Below are 26,165 nucleotides of genomic sequence, written 5' to 3'. Positions count from 1 at the left end.
CTAAAAGGTCGACATGGAAATGGTCGAGACGCAAATGGTCAACTTTTTTGTTTTTTAGGGTTAGGTTAGGGTTGGCACTTACCCTGATGGTTAGGGTTAGGCACTTACCCTGATGGTTAGGGTTAGGCACTTACCCTGATGGTTAGGGTTAGGCACTTACCCTGATGGTTAGGCACTTACCCTGATGGTTAGGGTTAGGCACTTACCCTGATGGTTAGGGTTAGGCACTTACCCTGATGGTTAGGGTTAGGCACTTACCCTGATGGTTAGGGTTAGGCACTTACCCTGATGGTTAGGGTTAGGCACTTACCCTGATGGTTAGGGTTAGGCACTTACCCTGATGGTTAGGGTTAGGCACTTACCCTGATGGTTAGGCACTTACCCTGATGGTTATGGTTAGGCACTTACCCTGATGGTTAGGCACTTACCCTGATGGTTATGGTTAGGCACTTACCCTGATGGTTAGGGTTAGGCATTAGAAGGGACAGTTAGGGTTAGGTACCAGGAGGGAGGGTTGTGGTTAAGCTCCAAGGGGAGGGTTAGGGTAGGAGATTAGGGTTAGAAAACAAAACAAATAATGTATCGACTATATTTTTTTGTGTCAACCATTTTCATGTCGACCATTTTACCTTTCAACCTTTTGTCCCTGTCGACCTATTGCCTGTCTAACATCTGGTAGCTCTATTACACCACACCCATTCCCAGGTTTTAGCCGTTTTTAAACAGCATAGTACAATACATATTTAAAATTGAAGAGGCGAGTGGATGAAGGAGTTATGTTACGTTTAGAAGAAACTGAGATGTTTATAGTTAAAGATAAAATATTAGAACTTAAGAATTTGGACAGAACACTATGATCCACAAAATATATCAGTAAATAGACTATCAACATTTAAAATAGCATTGTTACTATGATGCCTAGGATATAACATCTTCATCTATTAAAACAAATCAGTTTTTAAGAAACTGTTACGTAACACCTTCATCCACTCACATCTTCAATTACAGAAGACAATTTACCACAAGGTTGGGAAGTATTAAATGTTTCCCCTTTTTATTAAGCCACACATTCACTTTCAGCCACATTGCACTTCTCTTTCCCAGGAGCACCAACACCATGAATGACATTTATGAAACCCATGCACAGGAAAAATATGGCGTTGCCTATAGCAGCCACAGAGATAAAGCTTTCATATTCAAAATACCACAGGAATGCAAGATATCACCATGCTGTGCAGGCTGTGTGAATGTATGTTACTGGTGTATTGATATAGAGAGCGTTTCCAAAGAGAAAATGACTACCAGTCACATAATTGCTACATACAGTATGATCTCGTGGCAGAAGAGCAGTCGGGGAAATGCTATATTCTATTTACCTGAGCATGTGAGCTGCATTGAAAACAACATCGAACTCAGAGCCGTCCAATTCGGCAGCTTTCTTTGCCATCTCTGCGGCTTCCAGGACACGTCCTTCTTCCAGCAGGAATTGGCCTGCAATAGCAATGCATATATTCTTATGTCAAACAATATTAATATTGAATTATGTGATAGAGACAAAACAACAGCATTCTGGAAGAATGGTTATAACAGTATTTTATATGGAAATAGGGATAAATGACAGGCGTTTTCATACACGAGAATTATAAAACAGTGTTCAAGCCAACAGTCACTGCAAATATGTATAATGGGGCATTAAATCTACCTCTGCAAACAGCAAGGAGGAACAGGTTTTATTATTTCTCCTCAGTCTCACTTATTCTGTGAACCCACCGGTCCAAGCTGTCATAGAGCTGGCACTATGAGAGGTATCTGTTTCTCAGTGATAACTCTTGCCTGACAGAAGGGGATTACATTTAATAGGAATTCCCTAACTTCATACTGTTTAGATATTTTCTAGTTAAAATAACTTTTCAGAGAACCCCAGAGAAAGTATTATTACCTGTAATACATATATTTAATATCCCTCTCTCTAATGTAGTAGTATTGTGTTATACTGTGGCGAGGAGAGTGTAGTCTGTTTAAATAGAAGTGACCAATTTTTTTTATTGGTGCCAAGTAAACTCAGGCTTCCCCCTGGGGTGCCGAGAGGGGCAGGTACAAAGTACCCAGGGCCGGCCAAAGAGAGGTAGCCACTCCCCCCAATATCATGTGACCATAACTCTTCATTATCACACAACAGCTTTGTGGGCCTGATATGTGTGATGGGCAGGGTTGTTTTAACAGCAGTGTGGGCCCTGGGCAAAGCAATGCACTGGGGCCCCTACCCATCCATCCATTCACAGGAAAAACATTTTAATTACACCCTCCTGCATGCCCATCAGACCTCCACACATGCAGAGAGACTCTGTCTGAAGCCGGCGAATGAAGTGAAGCTGGGACTGAGGTGAGTGCTCGTCACCGGTAGGAGGGGGGGGGAATAGGGTGGGGGAGGTTAGATCAGAATACAGTGCACAAGTGGCTGGCTTATAAAAATATCACAACAAATTTACCAAGTGACCGGGCTGCAGGGGGGCGGGTTGGTGGGGTCCTTCAAGTTTCGGGCCCTTGGGCAACTGACCAACAAGCCCAATGGAAGAGATGGCCCTGGTGATGGGGCGTGGGTATGCGCACTGATGGGTCACCCCTTTAAAGTATTAGGACCTGTAACTTTTCATCATGGTGCTCCCAGCTGTCCCTGGTGGTGTCCCTATCATATGCACTGCCTCAACACCACTGATCTTTTCTTTGACCATGTTCCGGATATTGGACCTAAATCAGAGATCTACATAAACCCGGTGATTTTAGATCTGTGTATGTGCAGAGGGCTGCACTATGAATGTGCAGACTTGGGGCTACAATGATGCTCACAGTGTACCGAATGCTGGAGATACGGAGAATTCCAGAAGATGGCTGCGTCTTCCCCATTATTTGGGCATGGTGAAGCCTTGGAGGTAGCTTTACCGCCCCGGCAACGTGATTTTCCTGGACATCCTGAATAACCTGGGGGCTACTCAGGTGTCTGATGGTCATGCAGTTGATCAGATGGCTGCATCTTCAGATGCAGCATCGGATCAGGGAAGCCAGCAGTGGGAGCAATTTTACTTAAGACGCCTCCTGTGGCTACTGCATATTTTAGCACAGCCACTGCTTACACAGTAGCTTCTACAGAATTTTATTTCAATGATTAACTGAACTATGGTAAGCAATGTACTATTCGGAGATGTAGTTATTGATGGAATACTAGTGCCTACTCTCTCAACACATCACAGAGACTTCAAGATTATTGGGAGATCTCACAAACTCCAGAGGGAGTAGGAAATTCTCGGTGACATCGGTTTACTGGCAGTGGGCAGGCACGTTCCATAATGATGCAAATTGTGTCAATAAGCCTCACTGTAGTAATAATTGGTCATAGAACACAACAGAAACCTTTAATTTTTGTCTCATAATTTTACAATCAAGTGTCAATATCCTCATTTATTCTGGCTACACACATGGTGGTAAAAGTAGTCAGATTGAGCTGCTCAGCATTCTATGTTTGGGTTATATTACATACTTGCCAACTCTCCCTGATTGTCAGGGAGAGTCCCTGAAATAGTAGCAATCTCCCTGACTACCTGAAGAGTCTAGCAATCTCCCTGATTGCACCTTACCCCCATTATGAAGCTGTTGTATGCAAAAAAAAAAACAAAGATCCCATACATTTAAATGGGATCATAAGTATAATTTCCCTGTATTGGTTATAAGGCACAGTGACCACTATGGCTACATGCATTTTCTGAAAAGTATCAGTGTGTTTTCCTCACCAAGTAGATCTTACTAACTGCTTTGGGGCTCATTTACATTTGTAAGTAAATCAATTTTATGACACGCCTCTCATATGCAGCAGTACACGCTCACTTTAACACTGTGTTCATAGGTGTTGCTTTCATAATCTCCCTGAAATGCTTTTTCAAAAGTAGGCAAGTATGGTTATATGTGAAGCTAAAATGGAGCAATTTTCCAATATCGTGTTTGAAACTGCACTATGTGACCAATACTCAGTGAGTACAATAAAGTTAAATAACAGATAAAAAGTAGTAATGTGAAAAGTCAAAAGTAGATCCACTGTGTCTCATCTGGAAGCGTGACAGGACTAGGGCTAAATATCTATTTGTATACACAAGCAATATAAATTACCTGCTAACTAATCAGTGGCAAAGAAAAATTTGCAAGGCAACCTCATGTCAAGTAATAGAAAATGTGCTTACCTCCCCAAAGTGTACCCAATAAAGCAAGGCTCTAATTTATTTGTGGGATGACAGGGATTAAGGGCACATGCTTTGAAAACAAGTATCTTAGTGTATTACTGACCATATTGTTATAGTTCCTTTCTCCTGTTACCTCATTGCTTATAATACGTGACTGACTTGCAGTTCTGAGTTTCATTCCAGTGTAATAAACAGCTAGCAAGTCAGGCTCCACGGTATCCGGTCTTAAGATCTACAGTAAAACAGTAGACAATGTCTTGATAGACACCAGATGTTAGATAGCCAATAGGGACAAAAGGTTGACACATTAAAGGTCAACATGTAAGAAGGTCAACAGGTACAAATGGTCGACAGGATCAAAATGTCGACGTGAAAATGGTCGACACATGATTTATTTTTATTTTTTTTAGGGTTAGGCACTTACCGGAGGGTTATGGTTAGGCACTTACCCCAACGGTTAGGGTTAAGCACCTATCCCAACGGCTACGGTTAGGCAGCAGGAGGGAGGGTTAGGCACTAGAAGGGACGGTTGGGGTCAGGCACCTACTCCGACGGTAGGGACCAGGAGGGAGCGTTAGGCACCAAGAGGAGGGTTAGGGTGAAGATTAGGGTTAGATAAAAAAGAAAGAACCATGCGTTGACCATTTTCATGTCGACCTTCTTACATGTCTACATTTAGTGTGTCGACCTATTGCTTGTCTAACATCTGGTGTCTATCTAGACATTGTCTACCTTTTTACTGTAGATCTTTCAATTCATAACCAGCTCCACTGGGAACCATAATTACCTAATATACAAGTAATATGCATAGCTACATACAGAGCCATAACTGGGGCCAAGACTAATGTGTAAAACCATGTCTGGCACAAACTAATGAGCAGAGCTATATTATTTGCCAATACTAATATACAGTGTCATGTCTGATGTCAAGATGAATGTTCAAATCCATATATGATACTGTGATTAATGTGGAGCATACTTGCCTACTCTCCCGAAAGCTGCGGGAGGCTCACAACCCGACAGTTAACCCCCCACAACCCGACAGTAGGCATATCTCCCGCATCCCGCCCACTTCCTAGTGAAGTGGGCAGGATGGGGAGATTTTTGGGGTGGTCCGTATATAGAGGGCAGGGCTAAAATTAAGTGTATTGCGTCATTTAGTCCCGCCCCCTACTCGCGGACCTATGAATGGCCTGACATATACAGTCTGGTCCCACCCCCAAATTGTCAACAGAAACTCCTTTCCGGGATTATACTGAGGTGGAGATTTAGGCAGTCGGCAAGTATGATGTGGAGAGACACATCTAGTTCTAAAACTAATGTGCAGACTTATGTCTGTTTCAAAAACTAATGTACAGAGCCATATATGACATCAGTAGCGTTTCTTACCTACCTTGAGGAGGGGGCTGCCCACTGTGCTTCTTCCTGGTCCTGACTACTGGACTGCACTGGGACACTGCAGACTGCAGTGCCCATGTCTCGCTGCCTGCCAGGTCAATTACACATACACAGTTAATCTGGCAGGTGCCAGGGCCTTCGCACAAACACCGGCAGACCGCCACATGCGCACAAGCCATGCTTCTAGTGACTGCATCAGCTTCAGCCCCTAGAAGCCGGGTAAGGCTGACAGGATGGCAGGAAAGTGACTTCCCACTGGAAACAAGCTCTCTGCTTTTTGCGCCCAAGACTGGCAGTCCCAGGGGGAGAAAACACCTCCCTCTAGGACTGCCTGTCCTGTGTGTGATTGGCAGGTAGTCACCTGCCAGTCACAGTGTAGCCAGTGCAGTCACGGACTGTAACTGGCTCTCTGGAGGTGGCAGCTTTTATTGGAGGGGTGCAGTCCTGAAGCCCCTAGGTAAAATCCTCCACTGTCTGGTACTAAAACTTATGTGTAGAATCGGGACGCAATCAGGAAGCCGACTGCCTAAATACCGGCAGCCGGCTTCCCGACTGTCTTATCCCGGCATGGGTGAAATGCCGGGCGTCTAGATGTAGACGCCTGCATTTCCCCAACGCCAGGAGACAGGCGCCCGGCATCACGATCGTAGTGATGCCGGGCGCCGCGAGCGGACAGCCGCGGGGGGGAGGGTTAGGTTTAGGGCTCCCAGGGGGGGACTTAGGGTTAGGCACCCCCCCGGGAGGGTTAGGGTTAGGCTAGGGGGAGGGTTAGGGTTAGGCACCCCCAGGGGGGACTTAGGTTTAGGCAGCGGGGAAGGGGGTGGTTAGGGTTAGGCACTTAGAGGGGGGATTATGGTTAGGCACTTGGGGGGGAAGTTAGGGTTAGGCACCCCTAAGGAGGGTTAAGGGGGTTAGGTTAGTCTATACTTACCTATCCACGATCTGGATTTTCAGCGCTGTCGGGCTTCCGCTGCTTCGCACTCTGCTCCTGTCGGGCTGCCGCTGACGGGAATCATACCCATTCCATAGAATCATATCTAGTGCCACGACTAATATGTGCAAATCCTTAGCTGATGCCATAACAAATATGCAGATTCTTCTCTGGAGCCAAAACTAATGCGCAGAACCATATCTAGTGCCAAAACTAATGCGCAGAACCATATCTAGTGCCAAAACTAATGCGCAGAGACATATCTAGTGCCAAAACTAATGCGCAGAGACATATCTAGTGTCAAGGCTAATATGCAAAGTTATCTAGTGCCCGAGACCAATATGCAGATTTGTATCTGATGTGGCAGAGCATTACTGCTTGTTGATCGAGCTGCCACTCTTAAATTTCTAAACAGAAAACAAAGAGATGTCATTATGTGTTTGTACACATCAGGCTTCCCTGATTTTCAGGGAATTCTACAGCATTCTATTAAAAAAAAAAAAAATTCAGAGTTTGTTTAATGAGAGCGTCTCTTTGGCTGCACTGGAGTCCAGGTCAGTTAATATTCAAATATACAAAAATCTCAAACTCCTGAATTAATTCTTAGCTGCCTTAGCAGATCAAATTGAGCCAATTTATTTGTAAAAACAATGCAAGTAAATGCCACTTCTGCCAACTGCAAACATAGCTAATCCTTGTTTAGAAGGGTTCAGAGATTTTTTTCAGTGGATAATAACATTACAGTTTTGCTTTGATGTGGATGACCATAAATCAATCTCCATCAACATTTTAGATTCACTGAGAAATAAAAACAAAGTTAGAGCTACCATATTTAATCACTGAACTGTTAAGAAACTTTGGTTCTACACATACGGTAAAATCTAAAAGCAAATGAATCCAAGTAAATGAAAGCAGAAAACAGCCACCGAACCTTTTGCAGATAACATGGGTTTCACATTATTTACAATGCCTGATGGAATAGTATATTCCATAAAGTATATACTATATAGTAAGTGCCTCAACAACGGTTTTATTGGAAGGCTGATATCTGCAGAACTCGTGTGTCACTGTAAATTGAAATTATTATACAGGTTGAGTCTCCCATATCCAAATATTCCAAAATACGGAATATTTTCAGCATGACTGAGATAGTGAAACCTTTACTTTCTGATGGTTCAATGTACATAAACTTTGTTTAAAGCACAAAATTATTAAAATACAGTATAAAATAACCTTCAGGCTGTGTGTATAAGGTGTATATGAAACATAAATGAATTTCATGTATGTACACAAACTTTTTTTGATGACAAAATTATACAAAAATACAGTATAAAATTACCTGCAGGCTGTGTGTATAAGGTGTATCTAACACATAAATGCATTTTGTGTGTATATTATGGTCCCATTCCCAAGATTTTTCATTATAAAATGCAAATATTCCAAAATACGGAATATTCAGATATCCAAAATACCCCTGGTCCCAAACATTTTGGATATGGGAGACTCAACCTGTAATTTATTTGCTGCTGCTCACTTAAAACACACTGGCAAACAAACAAACAAACAAACAAAAAAGAACAGTAGACCGTTAAAGATTTAAAAAGTTACTGTGCTGTTTTAAGGCACTGATACTAAACACAGCAAAATGAGCAAAGTGGCAAGCAAAAGGAAACAAAACCTTATTTTACACCAATATGTAACCAATTGTGCTCTTTTTAATTATTCAACCTTCTTTTAAATAATTAACTTGTAAAAATAAGCACTAAAAGGTGATGTCATATACAGAAAGTACATACACACCTCTAAACTGTAATGGTGCATACACACGTAACGATTTTCTGAACGATTTAACTATGACGACGTCGTTATCATTCAATCGTTGATAAAATCGTTCAGTTCTAAGTTATAACGATGAACGATTATCGTTCATGCGCGTTCCCATTTGTAGTTCATTCAGACTGACCAACTGAACGATTTTCATTAAGTGAAGTTACAAAAATCGTTTGTAGTTCAAAAAAAATCGTTCATTACACTTTAAAAAATCTGACAGATAATCGTTCATAAAATCGTTGGTAACAAAATCGTTCCGTGTGTATGCAGCTTATGTGTTTAAACTTAATTTCAAATTTGCGTAGGTCTTGAAAAATGTCCACAATATAGGACCAAAACGTTGACTCCTTATGTCCTAATACATTAATAATATTGACCTCTTCTACAAACATTGAGTGCCCTCTTATATCTCTCTCTCTCTATATATGTGCACGTGTGTGTATGTATGTGTGTAATATATATATATATATATATATATATATATATATATATATATATATATATACACACACACACACACACACATTTTTTATTTATTTACTTTTCCAATTCTATAAATAAGGCAGAAGCAGAAAAACTGATGGGAATAATAATAATTTACGCGAAAGAGCGGGAATTCTATGTGGCTCTCTGACTACTTTTTAAAACATTTTTATACTTTCAATTTTAACTGCCTCAATGGAATATTAGTGGTACATTGCGGCAGTAGGTGACTTTCTACAGCCACTATAGCACTGATAGAAAATCAGCTTTATCGACACATTTTAATAAATAGACCCCCTAATTTAGTAGTTAGGTATTGGTTCACAAATTACATAATAAAATAATTCTCTGGAAAACCATCAGTCCCAAACATTTGAAATAGTAAATACAGTATCTCAATATTGTAGGCATATCTGTGCTAATGTTTTAAAGTGCTCAAATAACATTTTGTAATTTACAGTATCAATTCTCCTTTCAATGCTTTAGTCAAGTCTAAAAAGCTGTTTAAAGTGGCTGGGAGGTAGGTCTGCTAGAACTATGTGCATAATTAAGCTATTGGGTGGTCCTCCCTAAAATGCCACACAAATACATGGCATGCTGTGTGGAGAACATGCCTCAATTTTAGTTAAAGAGGTAGACTGATTAATTTATTCTAAATTAGTTTCTTTCAAATCCGTGGTCAAGGTCCTGGTGTTTTAAGTTCCTGCTGATTTCGGAAATACTGCTTTCTCTGTATTGCCTTTGGCAATGCTACTTTATAGTAACTGCTGAAATAAGGGTAGAACAGCTTCTTGTGATTACCAAGACGACAAATTATTCAAATCAAATTTGAAACAGAGAAAATAATTGTCTGTAATCCTGTATGTATGTACACGGGAGTTAACTGTAAACTGCAAAAAGGTTTATTCCTATTTAAAAATAAAAATAACCTTTTGCATTTTGAATACCAATTTTTTTTCTATTACAAATAGTCTGGAGCAACTTCCGCTAAATCGAGCACACTCGCTATTGGTCTCACCATTTTGTGATGCAAATAGAATATGTTGTTTGTGCATGCATGGAAATGCTGCCTGATATTACATATACAGTAGCACACAAATAATATCTTAATGTGTCCCAATTATTGCATGTATAAATATAGGGAGGCATTAGCTGACCAATTAGCTTATATGGACTGTAACTATGGGGTCTATTGTACTAAGCCTTTGAGAGAGATAATATGGACTGAGATAAAGTACCAACCAATCAGCTCCTAGCTGTCACTTTACAGGCTATGTTTAAAAAAATGACAGTTCGGAGCTGATTGGTTGGTACTTTATCTCAATCCACTTTCGCTCTCTCCAAGGCTTAGTAAATAAATCCCTATATCTGAAAAGTGATTCAGATGTGTAAGTGGTTTCCTCATTAAGGTGCTGATGCTGAATTAACGTACACCTGTTTGAGCAGAGTGAATTCACACTCAGGGCCGGACTGACCTCATTACCATTGGTAAGCAGAGGCAGCATATTGTGCCCCTTCCCATATCACTCACTGCTTTGCCCCCTTCCCCGTCCTGTCTCATTCACTGTTCTGTGTGCTGTTGCTAAGGAGAAGTAGAGTAGAGACGGAGCCCCTGGGATACTTCCTTCCTCTTCTGTCCCCCAGGCTCCGAGTTATCTCTTCTATGGGCGCGCTGCCGTGAGGGAGTAATTATGTTCCTAGCGGCACCCTTTGCTGGCTGGTGCTGTATGCCGCATTGTAACGGTCGCTAAGTCCTGCCCTCTCCCCTCCTTTAACATTCGCTGCCTTGTCTCCGTTCTGATAATGTCCTCTCACGACGACATCCAAAATTTCTCTTGTACTGCTCCTCTATGCTGGAAGTCACTCCCTTGCCTTCAACTTTTTTACATGAGCCCTGAATACTCCCTGCTTCATACAAGCCTTATAACTCTCTATGCTGCACCTCATGGTTACTATCACCATCATTACTGCGCATATGTTCCCATTTAAATTTTTCCCACTTTTGATTCTGATCCCGTCTGTCAGGCAGGGGCGCTGAGGGGGGGGGGTTGTGGTGGGTACCAATTACCAGGGATTCTTGGAGGGGCCTTATGGGAGTCCAGGTCCGTCCGCAACCCCCTCCTTCTTATCTATCAGCAAACTCTCTCCTCAGCCCCGCACATGCTGCTGTGTGCTCGGCTGCAGTGGGGCCCGCAGCAAACACCCTTGCCTGTGCCCCCTCCCCGATTTGTCCTTGGCTGAGCAGCTCATGGTACCACAATTACTTTTTTTTCCCTAGGTTTTCTTTGAAGGGGCGAGGCCACGCCTTCCGCAACACTTAGAAACTTATGTGGAGCCTTCCCTCACAGAGTATGCACCATACATTATTTGTGTAAAACGCATGTTCAGTGCTTTTTGACTTTTTAAACAGTGTTGCAGCAGTTTTAATGTATTTTCATAAACGGGTGCACTAGAGAAATTTCTGATCTAATCAGACACAGGCTGCAACCCTCATCATCATCATCATCAATGCGCAATATACACTAGGGTGCAAGTCAGGCCCCAACAGGCAATTGTGACTCAATTCACTTCTAAATGCCAACACCATGGTCTTACTGTACTTGGCTGCATCCAGTGGTTTAACTACCATGGGTGCAAGGGGTGCGGCTGCTGTGGGGCTAAAACTTCCTCCAGGGCCCCCCACTCTCCCTGTACCCAGTAGCCACGCAGGGATTGGTCACCTGAGAGTCCGAGGCACCCAGCCAGCTGGCCAGAGAAGGAATAAGAGTGGCACATGGGATTTGTAGTTTATCTTCTATTGCTCAGACTCTGAGCAGTTAAAGATAAACTACAAATCATCTGTGTAAGGGTCGTGCTAGGCAGCTAATGGGACTAGGCCGGGAGAGTGTTTGGCATTACGGCCGCCGCACCATCACACCGAAAACAGCTCTGCTCCATGAAGGCGATTGGCCAGGTGATTGTGGTGACTGAGCTGTTAGGCTGCCACTGATAAATCAGGGCCATACACCCCCACACCACACTACCCCACTTGAGATCTTGCTATGGCTATACCACATGAACCTAGCAAGAAGCTGACACTGTGATTGCACTAAGAACTCATCTGTATAATAAGCTGGTCACTGGGGTGGTTTTATTATCCGACACATATTGCCCATGGCCAGGGGTATTTCTATAAAGGGTGCAGGATGTGCGGGGCACATGGGGGGGGGGGCACGCCACACACTGAAATTTTTAACACTTACCACTAAGCCGCCGGAGTCCCACGTCGGCAACGGTATCAGCGCTGTCAAAATCGCCTGGAAAATAGCCTCCACGGCCATTTTCCCCTCGTTTTGCACATGCGCTATAGGGAAAACACCAGGAAAATGCCCATGGCGCCATTTTCCCGGTGACTTGCACACACGCTGTAGACTCTGGGCACACTCTAGTGCCCAGAGTCTACCGGTGCGGTGCTGCGTTCAATGCGCTGCTGGCCACTGGAAAAAGTGGAGGGGGACCAGACAGAGGGCCTGATTCAGACCCGCTCGCGAGCACTGAGCGCTCGCAAGCGGGTTGATGGTGCCCTACTGCGCATGCGCATGATGGAGGGAGCTCCGTTGTGCGCATGCGCAAGACCCGAATAGCGACGGCCAAGCCGTCGCTATGGGTCTCGCACCAAAGGGGGCGTGCTGTCGATGGTGAGTGACAGCACGCCCCCCATGGGAACGCCTACCGTCTGGGGCCGGCCCCACCGACATCACTAGTAATGTCAGTGGGAGTGCTTTTGGCTCTGATAGAGCCAAAAGCACTCCTGGGCTTGCGGCAGCGAGACCCTACCGCAGAGTCTCGTCGCAAGCTCGATGGTCGCGATGGTCTTGACCATCGCGACCATCTTTTTGGCTGCTCGCATAAGCTGTGGATGGTCACCCACAGCTATGCGAGCGGCCAGGAGGCCGCTCCAATAACAGGTAGGAGGGCCCTGATTCAGAGAGTCCGGCTCTGAATCAGGCCCAGAGACTGCACACGAGCCCCCTCCTCTCTTGAAACGCCCCTGCCCATGGTACTATAAGATAAACACAAGGCAGCAAATCATCACTGTGCAGCTGTAAATCTGATATTTACATGAGTTACTTGTGTGCTGGATTATTTTGCCATGTCAAAAAGCAGGATTTTCAATGGAAGGCTGCTCATGTAGTGCAAAAGCCATGCACACTCACTGCGTTGTGCACATGAAGTAAATAAAAAAAAAATTAGATTTTTGGGGCTACCACAACCCATTCAGATCATGCTCCCTGAATGGGCCAAGTCACATTGCTAAAAATAGAACAATTTCACAAAACTGCTACTGAAACAGTCCATGGGCTGCACTGCAAAATGCATTAGAAAAAAATTCAAAAGCTGAACATGGACATATGCAGTAGATACGCTTTGCTTTCAAGTTCTTTATCTATTTCATCATCATGTTTATTTGTAGCCCCAGAAACGATCATACATACATGAAAACAAATCCCACATGATGAGGATGATGAATATGGTGCAGATGGGTGAGAATTACAAGCTAAAGGAAGATGGTAGAAACAAACTTGGTAAGCAATCCTGGCTGGATTAATGGATACAATAGGCCTGGAGCTGGAAATAATCAAGGGCCTATTGTGAGAAATAGAGGAACTATGACCAGTGCTGTGCGGGTGCGACATATGCCAACTACACTAGCGGTGGCCAACCTGTGGCTCTTGAGCCACATGCGGCTCTTCCATTGTTCTTATGCAGCTCCCTTGACTGACACTGACTGCCTCCTCTGATAAGCACGCAGCTGTACAGAGGAGGCTCTGGAGGCAGGTGATGTGGTGATGTCACGCCATAAACAGGAGGTGGAGCTCATCTTGTGACTGAACCTGCAGCCACGAAGAGGACACTGCACAGATGCCAGAGCCTACCTATGTGACACAAAGTCTTAACAGGGTAAGATCTGTGGGGGGTTTTTATTTGTTTTTTCATTTTATTTGTGACATGTGGGGGGTTGGAGTGGCCCACGGAGTGGGAGGGAGTGTGGGAGAAGGTGGCTGGACTGGAGTGGCCCGGTGAGAGAGGGGGGGCTGGAGTGGCACATGAGAATCTGCTGCCATGACACGTGAGGAGCTGCTGGAGTGACACGTGAGGAGCTGCTGAAGTGACACTTGAGGGGCTGCTGGAGTGACACGTGAGGGGCTGCTGGAGTGACACGTGAGGGGCTGCTGGAGTGACACGTGAGGGGCTGCTGGAGTGACACGTGAGGGGCTGCTGGTGTGACACGTGAGGGGTTGCTGGTGTGACACATGAGGGGTTGCTGGTGTGACACATGAGGGGTTGTTGGTGTGACACATGGGGGGTTGCTGGTGTGACACATGTAGGGATGCTGGAGTGACAAATGGGGGCCTGAAGTGACACATGAGAGGCTGCTGAAGTGACACAAAGGGGGGCTGGAGTGAAACTAGGGTGGGTTGGATTGTATTATGTGAATCTGTTTTTTTTTCCCAATGTATTTTAATGTGGATGTGGCTTTTTCAGTGTATTTTATGTGGATGTGGCTTTTTCAGTGTATTATATGTGTATGTGGTTTTTTCAGTGTATTTTATTTGGATCAGGTTTTTTCAATGTTTTTTATATTGTTCTGGCTTTTTCTTTCCCTTAGTTACCTCCACGGTGATTGTGTACATGCACTTTTACAAGCTCCTGCAAACATCATAACAGGGGCGTGGCCTAGCTGGGCACACCCCTTTTTGCACGTGCACCTTCGGCGTGCGCATGATCTCAGCGCTTTGATATACCTACAGATATTTTGGGGCTCTTTGCCTCTTACTGGTTGGCCACCCCTGATCTACACTATCAATTCCAATTTCTCCCTATATATGTAAAAACAGAAATATTGCATCATTTTGTGAGAAAAAGAGAAATACAATTTTAATCCTTACAATTCATGGATAACAGTGTGGCTAGTCTTGATGGTGGGCCTATGTTTATGTGGAGGCCTGATGCTGTAGTTCCTTGTGCCTCATTGTTAATCTGGCCTGGTCTTTATGTGGATGATAACCAAACATATGTATCTTCCGCAGATCTCGGCATACATTACTGAACGTCTTCCTGCCATTCATCTTGGATGCCCTTTCATCACCTTAAACACAATCTTTCAAAACAAGCACATAAAACAAAGCACATAATCTCTCTTTCTGTTGACAACATGACAATAAACCCAACCCCTCAAGCTTACTGCCTAGGTGTTATCCTTGACTCAGAACTGTCCATTGCTCCCATCTGTATCCAAATCCTATTACACACATCCAAAGAAACATTTCCAGAATATGAATATATCTCACACGAATACCCTAAATACAGTAGAACTATATACAGTCAGGTCCATAAATATTGGGATATTGACAGAATTTTCATATTTTGGCCTCTATTCACCACCACAATGGCTTTGAAATGAAACAAACAAGATGTGCTTTAACTACAGACTTTCAGATTTAAGTTGAGGGTAATTACATCCAAATCAGGTGAACGGTGTAGGAATTACAACGGTTTCTATATGTGCCTCCCACTTTTTAAGGGGCCAAAAGTAATGGGACTATCAACTCAAAAGCTATTTCATGGACAGGTGTGGGCTATTCCCTCGTTATTTCATTATCAATTAAGCAGGTAAAAGGTCTGGAGTTGATTCTAGGTGTGACATTTGCATTTGGAATCAGTTGCTGTCGACTCTCAATATGAGATCCAAAGAGCTGTCGCTATCAGTGAAGCAAGCCATCATTAGGCTGAAAAATCAAAACAAACCTATCAGAGAGATAGCAAAAACATTAGGTGTGGCCAAATTAACTGTTTGGAACATTCTTAAAAAGAAAGAACGCACCGCAGAGCTCAGCAACACCAAAAGACCCGGAAGACCATGGAAAACAACTGTGGTGGATGACAGAAGAATTATTTCCCTGGTGAAGAAAAACCCCTTCACAACGGTTGGCCAAATCAAGAACACTCTCCAGTAGATAGGTGTATATGTGTCAAAGTCAACAATCAAGAGAAGACTTCACAAAAGTGAATATAGAGGGTTCACCACAAGATGTAAACCATTGGTGAGCCACAAAAACAGGAAGACCAGATTAGAGTTTGCCAAACATCTAAAAAAGCCATTACAGTTCTGGAACAACATCCTATGGACAGATGAGACAAAGATCAACTTGTACCAGAGTGATGGGAAGAGAAGAGTATGGAGAAGGAAAGGAACTGCTCATGATCCAAAACATACCACCTCATCAGTGAAGCATGGTGGTGGTAGTGTCATGGCGTGAGCATGTATGGCTGCCAACGGCACTGGTCCCCTTGTATTTATTGATGATGTGACTGCTGACAAAAGCAGCAGAATTAATTCTGAAGTGTTTCAGGCAATATTATATGCTCATATTCAGTCAAATGCTTCAGAACTCATTGGACGGCGCTTCACAGTGCAGATGGACAATGACCCGAAGCATGCTGCAAAAGCAACCAAAGTGTTTTTTAAGGCTAAAAAGTGGAATGTTATGCAATGGCCAAGTCAATCCCCTGACCTGAATCCAATTGAGCATGCATTTCACTTGATAAAGACAAAACTGAAGGGAAAATGCCCCAAGAACAAGCAGGAACTGAAGACATTTGCAGTAGAGGCCTGGCAGAGCATCACCCGGGATGAAACCCAGCGTCTGATGATGTCTATGCGTTCCAGACTTCAGGCTGTAATTGCCTGCAAAGGTTTTGCAACATAGAATTAAAAAGTGAAAGTTAGATTTAGGATTGTTTAGTTTGTCCCATTACTTTTGGCCCCTTAGAAAGTGGGAGGCACATATAGAAACCGTTGTAATTCCTACACCGTTCACCTGATTTGGATGTAATTACCCTCAAATTAAATCTGAAAGTCTGCAGTTAAAGCACATCTTGTTTGTTTCATTTCAAAGCCATTGTGGTGGTGAATAGAGGCCAAAATATGAAAATTCTGTCAATGACCCAATATTTATGGACCTGACTGTATATTTGTACACCATTGATTCCTGGAAGTGAAGGAATGAACACCCTAGATTCCATGCTTTTATCTTTTAAATCATTAAAATGAATTTATTTCACTGACCACTTGGCTTATCTTTTTTTTACATCAATTTCTCATTATTATATGAGTTAGAGATTAACAACTTGATTCAGCGGTGCAGTCAGTCATGGCTGCCGCTGCATCTTTATGCTAATGTCGCAACCGATTCCCAGCCAACTGAGACGCCCACTGGCTGTGGCGCTATTCCATTGCGGCACATATTATGATGTACCATTGGTTGCAACTTTGATGCTTGCACCAGCCCTTTTGGCGTTGTAATTTCACTGTCTGAACATGGACTACTGTGTCAATGTAACTGTCTTTATGCGTCTCTGGCTAGCCACCCTAGTTACCTACCAGGAATGTCTACTAAAAATCAACCTCCCTGCGTTTCAATTTCCATCTGCACTTACAGCGGTAACCATTGGGATGCATGCACAGTGTAACTTGGACACATCCAAATACTGAAAACATTGGGTCTCATTCAGACCCGCTCGCAAGCACCTGAGCGCTCGCAAGCGGGTTGATGTTTGGCTGTGCACACGCGCAGCTACCGCACTGCGCGTGCGCAAGCCCCAGAGCGAGAGAGAAATTCTCTCGCTCCGGGGCTCACTACAAAAGGGGCAGCTGTCGATGTTGATCCACAGCTTGCCGCGTTTTGTAGGTGGGGTGGGGGGGGGTTTCACAAACGGAGGCGTTCCCAAGTGAACGCTTGCCGTTTGTGGGCGGCCCCACTGACATCACCAATGATGTCAGTGGGAGAGCTTCCGGCTCTATTAGAGCCGAAAGCTCTCTGGGGCTTGCGACAGACGAGGCACTACCAAAAGGGTCTCGTCACAAGCCCCGATGGTCTTGACCATTGCGACCATCATCCTGGTCGCTCGTTAAGGCTGTGGGTGGTAACCCATAGCCTAGCGAGCGGCCAGGAGACCGGATAATCTTTTAGATGCGGCCGCCCTCATTCAGAGCGAGCGCTTGCATTTTGCGAGCGGCTCTGAATGAGGTCCATTGTCCGCTTGCATCCGACATCAGCACTGTATGCACCTTTGAATCAGGCACTAGCTCTACACCACATAGGATTAATTCCGATCACAACTAAAGCCAACAAAACTTTTATTAGGACTTGCACATTGTTGGTCTAACTAATTTATCCTACTATTTTTAAAGAAAATATTTTACATCCAGCGCCGGAGAAACGCACATAAACCTATTGACCTGTGGGTGTTGCCATGCCTGCACGCCACCAGCTTTCATCCGGTGCTACAAAGCTGGGAGATATGCAGTCACATATCTGACCTTAATTCATGTTCATATTCACATCACATCAAACGCATCCTACGGTACATCATGGGGTTTATGGAATAGGGTGCAATCTGGGAGTCTTCCCGTATTTTTAAAGTGAATATCATTTTAAAGGCAAAACCAGCTTGGTTTAGCATTTAAAATGATTGCCGCTTTAAATATAGGAAGACACAGGAATTTTTAGACTATATACCAATTGAATTTTGTAATATTCAAAAAATAGATGTGAGCACCAAATACAAAACAGAATCTTATGTGTAAGCTAGTGACGTGCGGTGAGGCAGCTTTTTTTTGGGCACGGCCAGCCAGCTTTTGTGGGTGGAGCGTGGGCATGGCCATGAGATCGCATCATTTTGCCCCGCCCCACAATGACGATATTACAGTCATTGTGAAGCAGGGGGAGGTTAAAAATTAGGCGATTCAGCGTGAATCACTTCACCGGCTTCCCCGCTGCGGGGATTTCTCTTAAAACCGTGAGGGAAGGGGGCTGCAGAGGGGTCAGCAGCCGCCGGGAGGCATTCCTGCCATTCCGAGTTGGGAGGGTAGGCAAGTATGCCCCAGCTCTTACCTGTATCTTGTGTGGCTGGAGCAGGTCCTGTTCCTGTAGTTCCGAGCTCTGGCTGGCTAGCTAGCTTCCATTTCTCTGCAGCTGTTACTCAGCCTCAGAAAGGAAATTAAAGTAAACCAACTCCCTGTCTATCTGAGGTTGAGCACGGGGTCTCTGTGTGCTGCTGCTGCAGCCTCTTGATGTCCCCTCCTGCTGGCTCAGAGCGCTGTGTGAAAAGGAGCCACACAAGTGAGGAAGGTAAGGGCCATGTGGCGGTGGCCAAACAGGCTATACCGCACCCCTACACAGCCCAATTCACAGAGTTCTCCTGCCCTAGCTTATGCTGCAGCTCACGCAGCCACACAGGCACAGTTAAACCTCCGCTATCAGTGACTCCTGCCCTATGCGCAGCCACGGCACTGTCACTATGTGTGACAGTGGGCTGCAGCTGCAAATGACAGGGGGGATCCAGTCCAGCTTTCCCGGTGGCCCAATCCAACCCTGGCCGTGGCAGATGAGAAGGGGTGATCATGGGTGGAGACTGCCAGTTCCACCCACAGAGCGCGGGCGCACCAGCGGCACCACCCTAATTACGCCCTGCCTGTCTCACTCCCTACTCACTGTAACTCTCCCCTCACTACACTAAGCTTCACTGTGTATTCTCTTGCTGCTGAGCTATTATCTCTAAACACTGCAGTGCACTTCCTGGTCACATGACACATCCAAGGTTTCCACCAGTGCTCAAAGCACGCCATACACTGAGGCATGCCTCTATAAACTCTCTTTCTGTGCAGCTTACTGCCTGAGGTGTGGCCCTGCCCCCAGCTCTGCAAGAAGTGTATGCCTATACAGATTCAGACCCACTCGCTAGAATGCGTTCACCCGTAGATGGCTGATGTTCGCATTCTGCGCATGCGTATCCATTGCAGTGCACGTGTGCGAAAGATCGGAAAGCGTTCGCTCAATGTGCATAGACAGCCCAGCAGAGTGAGTGACAGGAGAAGCTGTTTGTGGGTGGTGACAGGGGCTGGCCATTAGAAATAGGGGAGTGGTGGTGCGAACATAGGCGTGCCCGAGCATCTTAACGTCATTTCAGAGGCATCCATAATTAAGACGGAGTGCCATAGTACATGTCACCTGGTTGTATTTCACACTGAAGTGATCACAGTGCTTGCGGTAGGGTATAGCCAACCTCAAGCGCTGCGTTCGCTTCCGATGGTACCCAATGTACCAATGGTTGCATACACTTCCTGGAGATGACGTGCGCAAGTGGGCGTCTTAAGAATAGCTGGTGGGCGTCTGCATACACAAAGTGATCGTATGCCAAGACATAGTGGGCGTGCTAATGCCTTGCCGTGCGATCGCCTGCCTTGCTGGGCGTGCGCTAGATTTGCATATGCTGGGTGCAAGTGAACGCATCTAGCGAGCGGGTCTGAATGAACTCCTCTGTGCTTTATTATAAAATAGACTGGAACACATAAGAACTTTGAGTAAATATAATTTATTATTTAAATGTACGCCCCATATGATTGGACATTAAAAGTTGCCGAAATGGATCACTGAACCGCTGGTTTGGGTTTTATGCAGGATAGGCGATACACCGTTCACATCTTTTAAAAATAGAAAGAAGCAAATTCCTATAGTGGATGCTGAAAGATAGCAGAACATCTGTTTATAAACACATCTAGTCACTGGAAAACAGTAGTTGAAACAAATTTTTGCATTTATTTGCAATTTACATTAATTTCCCATTTTGGCTATAGTGTACAATTCAGTGAAACAATGAAAAATAAATAAAACACAAATTGGAAATCACCCAAACAATCTATAAGTAACAACAGGTGCCTGAACAAGAAGGATTATCTACAAAAGAAACACACCATATCCCCCCATCCGCAATACACTCCTTCCAGGCAGTAAGAAGGAATAATTAAAACTACCTTCTATTTATAAATAAAATGCAGAAGTCTTCCTTACACACATTTGCAAATCAATTAAAAACTAATCAACATTTCAAGTTAGAGAGAAAAATATACACTTGTTATTGAATATTTAAGCCCCCCAAAAAATTCCCAAACTACATAGACCTCCTCCAAAATTCAATAGTTGGCCTTTGGGGAATAATTTGCATATGAATCTCAATTTGACAAACATTCCTTTTATAAATAAAATCCACAGGAGAATCAGGCCAATCACAGTACAGTAGTTTATAGAGCAGTGTTTTTCAACCACTGTACCGTGGCACACTAGTGTGCAGCGAGCAGTTGTCAAGTGTGCCACAAGGTCAGCAAAGTCAGAGCTGACTTTACTTGTACTGTTGGCCTGGGCAGTTCTGGGAGGCTCAGGCACGCCCGGGCCATGACCTATGGAGATGCGACACTGCGTTGCACGTCCACCTGAACACTGTTCCTAGCTCTGCACTGTGTGCTCAGTCACTGAGTGACTGAGCAAGCCCAGCCAATGAGGGACAGGAGAGGGACGACAGTGAGCCTCCTCCGCTGGTTATTTTTTTTTTTACTGTTGGGGCTAATGTGATTTTCTTTTTCTGTGGAGAGCAATGTGATTGTTTTTTTTTTCCTCTGAGAGGCAACCAATGTGATTGTTTTTTTTTTCTGTGGGTGCAATGTGTGTGTTTGTTTTCTATCTGTGGGGACCATTTTGTTTTATATATTTTTCTGTGGGGCCCAATGTGTTTGTTTTTGTTCTGTGGGGGCCACTGTATTTTATCTTTTTCTGTAGGGGGCAATGTGTGTGGTTGATTTTCTGTGGGGGCCAATGTCTGTTCGTTTTCCTGTGCTGGGGCCAATTTGTGAGTGTTTTTTCCCCTGGGAGCAAATGTGTGTGTTTTTTTTCCCGTGGGGGACTGATGGTGTGCCTTAGCAAATTTTAAATCTTGTTCGGTGTGGCGTGGGCATAAAAATTTTGAAAATCGCTGTTATAGAGCTTTCGACCTGAGATGTTCATGCTGTTGGCTTGAACTTTGGAAATATGTCTGTGGATACTATCTTTCGGTGGCCAAGACTATTCTGTGCAGACTACGCAAAGCTGTCCCAACATTACAGCAGCATCACCTTTTTTATATTCATTATTGTTAGACCTATTGTCACAGAATCTATTGATAAATAATAGATTTAGTTTTGCATTGTACAAATTGGTCTCCTCTTCACACTCTTCAACTTCAATTTTCAGTACTAGCCATTAGCAGCAGCCATTAGTGTAATTATAGTAGTTGCAAGGGGTGCATCAGCAACGAGTTCATGAGGAGAGGGGGCTCATAGCTATTACATTCTCTTTTATGGTGGTAGTTTTGCCACCACTTCAACATATTGTCATCTTAAAGGTTGTATAGTGAAGCTCAAACGGTGTTTATGTGCAAAAGCGGAGGCTGCACACATGCTCAAAAGAGAAGAGCAGGGGACCCAAATTTTGCTATTGGTCCAGTAATGTAGTGTCCTCCATCTGGTACCATAGCTATATAGTGCCAAAAGTCATGGGATACAGTATGCAAAGGCTAATGGTAGGTGGTGTCACCGTACTGTGACATCTTGGATATGCACAGACCTGCATCAGTTGTAATCTGACATCTCGTGAGTCAGTTTGTATGCAGTTTGAGGCTGCTTATGGCAAGGCGACGTGAATTATCGGAGTTCCAACGGGACTTGATAGTGGGTGTCTGACAGATGGGACATTCCATTTCAGAAGTTGTGCAGACATTCAACATTCCTCAATCTACGCTAACACATGTGTACCAGGAATACCTCATGGAAGGCATTAGCACCCATTGTGGGCAGCGCAGTGGCCAAAAATGGGTGCTTAATGTTCATTAAAAGTGGTGCTTGGCCAGAATTGTCCGTGGTAACAGACAAGCAACACTGGCTCACATCACGTCCTCATTCAATGCAGGAGGTACCAGACACATATCCAGCAGGTCAATGCAGCGTTCTATAGCTCCCATGTGATATGGGAGCAGAAGACCAATTAGAATGCCCCTGTTAGCACTACTACACCAGACACAGCGCTTCACTTGGGCTAGTTACGTTGTTAATTGGACTTTGGAGGACTGGTAACATGTGGCTTGGACCAATGAGGCATGGTTCCAGTTGTATCAGGCTGATGGTAGGGTTCGGGTGTAGAGCAGAACCCATGAGGACATGGACCCCAGTTGTCATCAAGGCATTGTGCAGGCTGGTGTTTGTTCCATAACGGCGTTGGGTGTGTTCACATGGCATGGATTGGGTGCGCCCGAACACTCTGCATTGCTTGATTATCATTTGCAGCCCTTAATGGACATCATGTACCCCTAAAACGATTAAATATGCAAGCAGGATAATGCACCGTATCATCAGCCACAAGTTGTCCAAAATTAGACCGAAGAGCATTCTGGTTCCGACAAATGGTGTGGCCACCACGTTCGCCCAGCATGAACCCAATCGAGCATTTGTGTGACATGGTGGAGAGGTCCATTGGCACCCAAGATCCTGCACCTACAAATATCAGGGAGCTGTGGGCAGCTATCCAGAAGGCATGGGTCAAAAGAGGTCTTCTGTCCACTTGAGGAATCACTGCCACATCGAGTTGCTGCACTTCGCCGGGCTAGAGAGGGTACAACATGATACTAGGCATCTATCCCATGACTTTTGGCACTTCAGAACTATACAAATACATTCAAATATAGGGCCAAATGTAACAGGGTGAGAGTTTAGAAAATGTGAGCGTTTTCTCACACTTTTTAAACTCGCTCAAATAACAGAGTCCGAGAGCAAACGCATTTTCTTTAGACTCAAAAAACTCTCATGATTTAAACTCTCATCCAAATGTTTTCCCATTTCGAAGATAAAACTCGACTAGTGTGTCGAAGCCGGATAATTGGCTGAGACAGGATCAGTTTAAAATTAGATCGGAGCGACGCCATCTTGCGAATGGCGACAAGACTCCATCTTAGAAATAGGTCACACAGCGTCATTTTGTCAAAACCACATAGTACACAAAACACAACGCTAAATTGCTAATAAATAGCACGGCCAGCTTTTTAACAATCTTCCCCAAACACATACCGACAGTGTTTAACATACATAAAAATGACTTTCCAACACATTAAAATCACCACAGACTTAAATATGAACAGCGCAAAATAGTTGCAAATTAGTGGTGTTTTCCCTGCATTCACATTAACACATACATGCAATGTTAAACAGTGCACAATGCAAAATAGCTAATGATTAGCATGAGAACACTTTTATTAATCCTTCTCAAAATCATACTGTCAGTAGTCAAAACACCTAAGGATAACATTCCAGCACACTGCAACACTTCTCATAGCGCAGAGAGTGTAATATAGTTAAACTGTACTGTTCGTCTGAAACGCATTAGAACACTTTATACAATCCCCACACAACCAATACTAACTTAGGGCCTGATTCAGAGCCGCTCGTTAGCGGCCGCTCGTTCGCTCCGAGCGATGTTTGTCCAACTGCGCATGCGTACGGATCGTTATACGCATGCGCGAACCAGTCAGTGCGGTCGAAATTCATGTGCTCGCAAAATAGCGAATGCCTGATAATTTGAGTGACAGAATGAGGCGTATGTGGGTGGTAACAGGGGAAGATGCTTGAAAACGGGGAGTGGAGATCCAAACGCAGGCGTGCTTAAAGGTCAAAACGGGCGTTTTATGGGTGTGCATAATTAATACAGCAGCATCATTGACCACGTCACTGGGTTATTTTATAGCCAGAACTGCTAGCAAGATTGTGGTAGCAAAAACCAACCACAAGAATAGCGAGCAGTTCATACGCTGGTTTATGTACTCGATTAATCTAATAAATAGCGGGCATGACGTAGGATGCGAGCGGCCAGAGGCGTGAACAGACTGCAAAGAGCGAACGGTTCATTTGAATAGCCACCCCCTTAATCTTAACGAGCGAGCGCTAATTGCGTCCGGCTCTGAATCAGGCCCATAGTCCCACACACTCAAAGATACCTTTCCAGCCTAGCGCTGCTCGCTACGTACCCCACAGACTCCCAGACACACAACGCTATTTAGCATTGTTTTCCCTTGCATACATACACTTAAAGCAATAGTTCCGTAGCGCAAAAGGGTTATTATTACACGATTCATTCACAATCCCAGCATGTAAAGAAATGACTGTTTTCTGCAACTAAGGTTTAGTACATGATGAACGGACCATGTTGGTGTTGTACTGATCTACTCTGCCTCAACAGATTTCCGGTACCATCGGTGAGAAGATCGGAACATGCATCTGCGAACTATGGACTATAGAGAGTAAAAACATTAAAATGTACTCTGTGGTGTTAGCAGCTTAGATTTGCATGCAGCGGGAAAAAGGAGACAAAAGGCTGTCGGAGGCTGACCTGTGTCCATTTGAATTGACCTGTTAACTGTCCTGTAACAGAAGCATCGTGACGGAGAACCAATGGAATCAAGCCAAACTTGCCTATTGTATTGCCTATCCCTGTAAGAGTATATATGTGTGCTCTCTGACCCCAATCGGGAGTCTTCTTGCTGATGCTGTTGATGGAGGTTTCTTGCTGATGTCGGTATCTGGTCCCAGAGCGCGTGCGTATGTAACAATTGTACCTTGGGTCTGTATGATTTATTTGCGCTAATTGTCTGTAGATCGCAGCATGTAACCATCTGTTTTTATGTTGAATAATAACTTTTTGTGCTTTGGAAACACATTCAAAGTCTGAAGGTATTTATTTACTGTGCGAGTCATTACGCTAAATGGTGACAATTCTAGAAGGTATAGGCAGAATTTAGAAGGTATAGGCAGGATCGTATAGAGGTTTAAATCAAGATTGATAAGTGTGAGAGATTACTGCTAAACTCTCACATTTTCTAAACTCTCACCCTGTCACATTTGGCCCACAGTTTTCAATAAGTACAAATTAATGAACATATATTGATAGATATCCATTAGGGCATCTACAGGGGTCTTCTCCCATCATTGACAACATGTAAATGTTGACTTTGAAGCAGCTCTATTCAATCAGCACCACTGTACAAACCAACACTGTTTGAATTTTACATTTTCTAATTCTTCAAGATGGGAACAATTACCATTGCTAACCATCGCCATAGCTCTGCTAGTTCTCCCGCACTCCCGGGACAGTGAACCAGCCGCTAGGACACTGCCCATTTTCCCTAGCGAGGTGGTCCTGAGGCTTGATCATATGATTTATGCTGAATCAAGTCATCGTGGCCCTTGTACCCTGCTACAAATCACCCCGCAAAACACCACTACCTCCTCTCCGTGCCTCCCACCAAGATTTCATGAGCTACACCATTCAAACGTTGACAAGAAGGAACCATTCTTTAAATATGTATGTTTGGTAATACTAATCCTGACGGAAATTGAT

General features: G+C 44.1%; 1 protein-coding gene across 1 annotated transcript in view; it reads right to left on the bottom strand.

Annotated features, from left to right (window-relative positions):
• TMTC2 (transmembrane O-mannosyltransferase targeting cadherins 2) overlaps positions 1–26,165 on the bottom strand; it is a 318,581-nt gene that overhangs the window by 51,682 nt on the left and 240,734 nt on the right. The window contains exon 10 of the mRNA XM_088453737.1: positions 1,377–1,491. Within this exon, the coding sequence (XP_088309863.1) occupies positions 1,377–1,491 (115 nt within the window). The remainder of the gene's footprint in view (positions 1–1,376; positions 1,492–26,165) is intronic.

This window comes from Taudactylus pleione, unplaced genomic scaffold (assembly GCF_031769625.1).
Source record: "Taudactylus pleione unplaced genomic scaffold, aTauple2 ptg000040l, whole genome shotgun sequence".
NCBI lineage: Eukaryota > Metazoa > Chordata > Amphibia > Anura > Myobatrachidae > Taudactylus > Taudactylus pleione.
Note: the sequence above shows the minus strand (reverse complement) of the source record. Positions and strands in the feature narration are given on the sequence as shown.